Here is a 6,712-nt window from a genome sequence, read left to right on the forward strand (position 1 = left end):
AATGCAGAAAGCTCTTCAGTCATGGCATGCTGCCAGAGAGGATCGAGAATAGCCTCTTTGTAGGAAGAGGGCTCAGACAAACTGTGAATAGTAGTTAAGAAAGAAGCAAATGAAGCAGAGTACATAGAATAAATAAATTCAGGTAACTGAGTGGACGTACGTTGACGAGTTGGATAACGAGGAGATGGAGTAGGAGGATCAACAGTCATAGGAGGTGATTGGACAGCCGGGGGGACATTATCATCTTGGGGAATAGAGTTTATCCTGCAACTCTCAATATTACTATCACTTGAAACGTTATCATTAGAACCAAACGGATCAATATGAATTAGTGGTGAACTTATAGTAGACTGGGAGTGAGAGGAAAATGAGTAAAATGGGATGTGCTCAAGAAAAACAACATGACGAGAAACATAGAGTTTTCTTGTATGAGGTTCATAACAACGATAACCCTTTTGACCATCTCCATAACCCAAAAAGACACACATAGCAGAGCGAGAAGACAATTTACTACGTTCAACTTGCGGACGAAGAACAAAACAAGTTGAACCAAAGACTTTCAGAGAGGAATAATCAGGTATAGAGGCATACAATTTTTCAAAAGGAGACAAACCTGATATAACTGACGAAGGGATTCTATTAATAGCATGAACAGCGGTAAGCACTGCTTCACCCCAAAACTCACTAGGAACTGAAGCAGACAACAAAAGGGAACGAGCAGTTTCAATAATATGACGATGTTTCCTTTCAGCAACCCCATTCTGTTGAGGAGTATCAGTACAAGATGTTTGATGAATTGTGCCATCAGAAGCAAGTAATTCAGAAAATTTATTTGAGGTATATTCACCACCTAAGTCACAACGAAAGCACTTTATAACAGCATTATGTTGAGTTTTTACCAAAGCACGAAACATATGATAAATTTCAAAAAATTCAGAGCGGTTTTTCATAAGATAAACCCAACAATAACGAGTATAATCATCAATGAACGAGACATAATATCTAGATCCACCTTTAGTAAAAACTGGTGATGGACCCCAAACATCTGAATGAACTAAATCAAAAGGTGAGTACGAAACAGAGACACTTTTAGTAAATGGTAAAGCTGAAAATTTTGCAAGTTTACAACCACAACAATCTGAAATATCACTGGTTTGTAACTTTCCTAAAGCTCCAGTAGAAGCCAAATACTTTAATCTAGAAGCAGAAACATGTCCAAGACGAGAATGCCACAAATAAAAACTAGAAGAAGAAGAATTTAAACGAAAACTAGATAATAACTCAGTAGTGGATGTTGCGGCTGCAGTGTCAAAAGCTCTCAAGTGATCCAAAACATAAAGTCCCCCTTGTCTATGGCCTATCCCAATCAGCCTCCCGGAATGTGGATCCTGTACACAACAAGAATTGGAAGAAAATATAATTGAATAACCGAAATCACACAATTGACTAACAGAAGCAAGGCTCAAAGTAAGCTTAGGAATATGATAAACATTAGAGAGAGACAAGTTAGAGGTAGAGACCGAACCAATGCCTGCCAATGGCATAGGGGTGCCATCAGCAGTCATAACAGACATAGATGAGACAGGATTCATAGACACAAAAGATTTATCATCATATGACATATGGTGTGATGCTCCAGAATCAAGAATCCATATGGAAGGAGAATTACCTGACACACTTGAAGAGTTCAAACCTTTAGGAGAAGAGGCAGACATGGCATGTGACTGAGTGGAAAGAAACTTCTGAAGTTGCTCTGTAATATCAGATAGTTGAGAAGCTGTATCAGATGAGTATGCATAACCAGAACTAGATCCAACAGTAGAAGAAGCAGAAGGAGCAACAGCAACAACATTTGATGACGGACCCCTGAAATTCTTTCTATTTGCTCTCCCTAATTTCGGACATTGTGCTTTCCAATGACCTTTTTCTTTGCAAAAAGCACATTCATCATTACCGATCCCAACCCTCCCTTGAGGTTTTCCTCTTTGAACAGGAGCAGCAGCAAAAACAGATGAAGGAGTGGAGAGAATACCCTTATCTGACATAGTGGAATGAGTCTTGAGTCGAATTTCTTCTGCCAACAATTCACTAACTACTGATTCAACATTAGGAAGAGGTGTACGATGCAGAATACCCCCACGAAGCCCCTCAAAATCATCACGAAGAGCCATCAGAAACCATACTAGACGTTGTTCTTCCCTTTGATCAATGTAAGCTTTCACTGCTTTCAACTGATTAGATTCCATAAGAGCCAACTGATCCCACAAATTTGTCATGGCCGAATAGAATTCTTGAATGGTCATATTGTTCTGCTTGAGGGCCCTAATATCACTTTCGAGTTGATATCGTTTTGCAAAGTTTGATTGAACGTATAATCGTTTCAGATGATCCCAAATCTCTTTAGCAGTGTCATATTTTGCTAGTTGCACACCTATGGACTGATCAACAGAGTTATTAATCCAAGTAATAATTTTTGAATTACTTTTCATCCATGTTTTCAAAGCTTGAGCATATTTATCAGCATCCTTTTTGTCAGTGGGTTTAACAACAGTTTCATCAATATAACCCCACATATCTTTTCCTATCAGAAAATTTTTCATCACATAACTCCAATAAGAATAGTTCTGTCCTATAAGATGAACACTAACAGCTTGAAGCGAATCATCCTTATCACTAGCCATACCAAACAATCACAAAAAAAATCCAACACACACAATCACAGAAAACAATAACAGAAAATTAGGGATAACCTGTCAGTCACGAACAGAACAAATCCACCAACGGAATAACACCTGAACCAGAGAGAAGAATTGCGCCGGAAAGTTCCGCCGGAAACAGAGGTGGTGTGTCGGAGATGAAAACGAAGGGAGGAAACCAAATCAAAAAAGAAATCAAAACCAAATTGCAAGATCAACCACAGCTCTGATACCATGTTAACATAGACAATCTAGCAGCATAGCATTAGGAGGAAGAAGAGAAAGAGCACTGACAGAGAAGAAGAACCCGTAAGAAGGCTAGGGTTCATTAACAATTGTGAACAAAAACTAACCTGTACATAGTTATACAACATATATATACTATAGAATGGGAATTGTCTAAAGTACCCTTACTACTAACTAATAATAATTATATCTAACAATTATGAGTAGTGATACATGCACACCTATTGGTGGCATACACACTTAAACCTCCACACAAACATGTGACATGTGGCCTAGACCCCACAAACACTTTGTCTCTCTTCCTTTTCATCCATCTCTCTCCTCTCAAATATATGGGGGTGTATGGGTGGTATGAAATTATGAGTGGTCTACCATATTGTTGGTTAAACCTGGCTGAATAAGGTTCCACTGTAGAACCAAGTGCAAACTCTGTGGCTATTTGCACAAAACCACTACAGGTAAGATCAAAGCAACCTGTTGACTGGTATGAATCTTTCTGCACCGCAATCAAGAAACCAAAAATCAACGTTGCTCTCTCTAGATTCGTGGAATCATACAAAACAACTTGGTATAAGATAAGAAAATACCCAACAACAACAAAAATTGAAGGGAAGAAAGTGGAAAGACAAAATATATAAATAAATATAAAAGAACTTACAGTCCAAGCGGTAAACAATCGGGAGTTGTGGTCACCATACAACTTCGGATTAACCTAACCATAACATATAGAGAGAGCATTAGGCATGTGTACTCGTATCCATAAAATCAGAGGTTGTATATATTTAATCATATACTATATTATACTATATAGCTAAGAAACAACTAGAAAAGTATGTGTTAATTAATGGTTGATCTTGACTTTGAGGGAGGGTGATCGATCACTAACCGCCCAACCTGCTTCGATGGTTTCAATTTCAAGACCATTGGCAGCCTTAAGCCATATTTGAGCAGTAGTGAAATCTTCTGGTCGTTCAACCTTTGGATTCCATATATTAATATTTCCTAGGGCGCCTATAAAATTGTATCCAAATGTCGCAAGATGTGCATCCTGCATGATCACACCACAAACTTATAATTCATATACATTCATTATACTGCAATAAATTAGCTAAGAAATTAAAATGATCAGTTGTGTGTGCACATGTATAAAACTAATATCAGGTGTGATATTTTACCGAGCGATTTATCGTTATAGACGATACATCATCGGTAGCACTGAGGTTGGAGAAATTAAGGTTTGTGGTATTTGTTGAATTCACATAAGGTTCCGGGGGTTTTTGTCCAAATCGATCAAGTGAAACAGCTCTCAACAAGTCATCCTTTTGAATTCTACGAATAGGTACGGTTCCTTTTGGACAACTTCCGCTTTTCGTCCATGTTTGAAACACATTAGAGCTTGCATTTGAAGTAACTTTTGTGCTTGAACTTTGGGATCCAAGAAGAAAAGCAGGTATCCTCTACACAATTTGTTAGGTTAAGATACACAATTCATTAGTTTGATAACGATGAGAGGAATCAAAGTTGAAATGAAAATTACAGGTAGTAGTAATTAATAACGTACCTTAATAGTGTGATTTTTTAAGGCAGGATGGTCAAAAGCGGGTTGTTTGTAAATATCGACACAATCAATAATGTCACCATCTTCACTCTGCATAAAATATGAAGTCAAATTTGTCTGTCGACACAACAATTCAAAATCTTCTAAGGCATAATATTCTTAGCGTGTATTAATAATATTTTCGCCGTTTCAAAAAAAATAAACTAACTAAACGATTTGATTTACGTGCATATATAATAAATTCTAAACTGCAGATATTTGTTCATATTCATAAAAATAAATTTGTCTAGAATGTAAAATCTAAACTGATTGTCTAACTGGAATGGCAGAGATATATGGAATTGCATACCTTGATGGATTTCACTGCAGGCTTGTTTAGAAGTTTCAATTTGGCTTCAATTTCTCTTTCTAAAGATGATGATGTTGCTTCAACTTTCGATACTAGAATGGTATTACACAAGCCAAAGAACATCCAAAGCAACAATATGGCAACCTTGCATTTCCCCATTCCACCTTGAGATCCTTCCTTCATTTCTCCTTTTTTTTAATAGGTTTTATAATGTATTTTATTTTACTTTGACAAATGGGTGTCTTTTATAGGGGTTTGACAAAAAGGTGTTGTTAATATATTTATTCAATAAAAAAAATCTTTTTTTTGCTAATAATAAAATATTTATTGTGACATTTATATTTTCTTTTTAGGGGTGTGACATTTATATTTGTAGATTCATTTCATAATAATAAAATATTTATTGTGACATTTATATTTTCTTTTTAGGGGTGTGACATTTATATTTGTAGATTCATTTCATAAGGAAATGTATTTTTTGTTTTACTCCTCCCTCCTTTGCAAATTCGTTTTAGAAAAATAAAATATACATTTGTGAATTGACTATGTTTTTTTTAATTCTTGTGTAGACAGACAAATTTGACTTCATATTTTATTTTGGACAAATAAATTTGACTTCATTAATTAAATATAATAAATAATCAAGCGAATACTTACTTTACTTTAGTATCTTGAAAAAATCACATGACTCGATTTAATTTGTGAGAAAAATAAAAACATATTTTAGTCCATAAAATAAACAAATCGAATAACAACATTCGTCCTCGTGAGCTTAACTCAGTTGGTTGGGACAGTGCATAAAATATGCAAGGTCTGAGGTTCAAATCCAAAAGAATAACAATCTTCCTATACTTTGTTTGGATAATAAAGAAAAGATAAATGGTATTCTCATGAGCTTAGTTCAGTTTGGAGGAACATTACATTATAGGCTTAATTGCACTTTTGGACCTCTATCTTTTCAAAAGTTGCGGTTATGGACCCCTAACTAATTTAAATACAAAACAGCCCCCTATCTTTTGATTCTTTGGCAGTTTTGGACCCCCAGTCCATTGTTGACTCGGTCAACGCTGACGTGGCACCATAAGTGAGGTGCCACGTGTCAATTTTTTAAATTATTTTTTGCCTTGGGGGTCCAAAACTGCCAAAGAATCAAAACATAGGGGGCTGTTTTGTATTTAAATTAGTTAGGGGTCCATAACCGCAACTTTTGAAAAGATAGGGGTCCAAAAGTGCAATTAAGCCTACATTATATGAACATAGAACACCACCTCTTATTCTCTATCAAAAAGTGAATTACTAACCGTTAGACTACTTGACAAAAATAAAAAGTACAAAATAAAACGAAGAGATCAAGAAAAAAGAAATAGAAAATAAGATCATTAACAAAGCGAGAGATAAGAAAAAGAAATAGAAAATGAAAGAAAATTTATTACAAGAACAACACATGTCAATAAAATATTTTCCATAACAATAAAAAGAATTTAGTTTCAATTTAATAGATTACAATATATTTTCTTAGACAAATAATATTTAATAGATAAAAGAAATACCAATCACATATATATAATCCTCCCAAATTGAAAGAGAGAAAAAAAAAAAAAAAAAAAGAATAAAGAAATGGATGGCTAACAATGAGACGAAAATAATAGCCTCTGTTTATAATTAGTTGATTATATAAAATGTGATTGATGTTTTGAAACTTTTTATCAATTAGGGTCATATCACTCATATATATGGTATGTTAGTATATTAATCGAGTGATGGTCATTTGGGTCCTTGAATGTGTAACGATGATAATCTCTGAATGTATCGAAATTTTAAAATAGTCTTTGATTGTGCACTTTGTTAGTCAAAATAATATAT

The 6,712-nt window shown here is 34.9% G+C and overlaps 2 protein-coding genes across 3 annotated transcripts; both read right to left on the bottom strand.

Annotated features, from left to right (window-relative positions):
- Nucleotides 1-966: 966 nt before the first annotated feature.
- Nucleotides 967-3,078, bottom strand: LOC112420333 (uncharacterized). Of its 2 annotated transcripts, XM_024779198.2 has the most exons (3): nucleotides 2,751-3,078; nucleotides 1,670-2,581; nucleotides 967-1,388 (listed from the first exon to the last, which is right to left on the bottom strand). In XM_024779198.2, the coding sequence occupies exons 2-3, from the start codon at nucleotides 2,571-2,573 to the stop codon at nucleotides 1,351-1,353; spliced, it is 942 nt and encodes a 313-aa protein (XP_024634966.1). In that variant the 5' UTR covers nucleotides 2,574-2,581; nucleotides 2,751-3,078; the 3' UTR covers nucleotides 967-1,350. The 2 variants fall into 2 exon arrangements, with proteins under 2 accessions (XP_024634966.1, XP_024634964.1); XM_024779196.2 differs by lacking the exon at nucleotides 2,751-3,078 and having other exon boundaries at nucleotides 1,670-2,744.
- A 54-nt stretch (nucleotides 3,079-3,132) lies between these two features.
- LOC112420276 (uncharacterized) lies at nucleotides 3,133-5,005 on the bottom strand. The gene is made up of 6 exons (XM_024779056.2): nucleotides 4,850-5,005; nucleotides 4,504-4,590; nucleotides 4,118-4,399; nucleotides 3,829-3,990; nucleotides 3,601-3,654; nucleotides 3,133-3,438 (listed from the first exon to the last, which is right to left on the bottom strand). The coding sequence occupies exons 1-6, from the start codon at nucleotides 4,970-4,972 to the stop codon at nucleotides 3,133-3,135; spliced, it is 1,014 nt and encodes a 337-aa protein (XP_024634824.1). The 5' UTR covers nucleotides 4,973-5,005.
- Nucleotides 5,006-6,712: the final 1,707 nt, after the last annotated feature.

Source organism: Medicago truncatula, chromosome 3 (genome assembly GCF_003473485.1).
Source record: "Medicago truncatula cultivar Jemalong A17 chromosome 3, MtrunA17r5.0-ANR, whole genome shotgun sequence".
Taxonomy (NCBI): domain Eukaryota; kingdom Viridiplantae; phylum Streptophyta; class Magnoliopsida; order Fabales; family Fabaceae; genus Medicago; species Medicago truncatula.

What these genes read in the sequence shown, in the direction of transcription:
- LOC112420333 (XM_024779196.2), bottom strand. Translation starts at nt 2,681, where the DNA reads ATGGCTAGTGATAAGGATGATTCGCTTCAAGCTGTTAGTGTTCATCTT. An exon ending in GAACTCTTCAAGTGTGTCAG is followed by an intron (nt 1,389 to 1,669) that starts GTAATTCTCCTT and finishes TGTTGTGTACAG; the next exon opens with GATCCACATTCCGGGAGGCT.
- LOC112420276 (XM_024779056.2), bottom strand. Translation starts at nt 4,972, where the DNA reads ATGTTCTTTGGCTTGTGTAATACCATTCTAGTATCGAAAGTTGAAGCA. An exon ending in CCATCGAAGCAGGTTGGGCG is followed by an intron (nt 3,655 to 3,828) that starts GTTAGTGATCGA and finishes TGTTATGGTTAG; the next exon opens with GTTAATCCGAAGTTGTATGG. An exon ending in GATTGTTTACCGCTTGGACT is followed by an intron (nt 3,439 to 3,600) that starts GTAAGTTCTTTT and finishes ATTGCGGTGCAG; the next exon opens with AAAGATTCATACCAGTCAAC.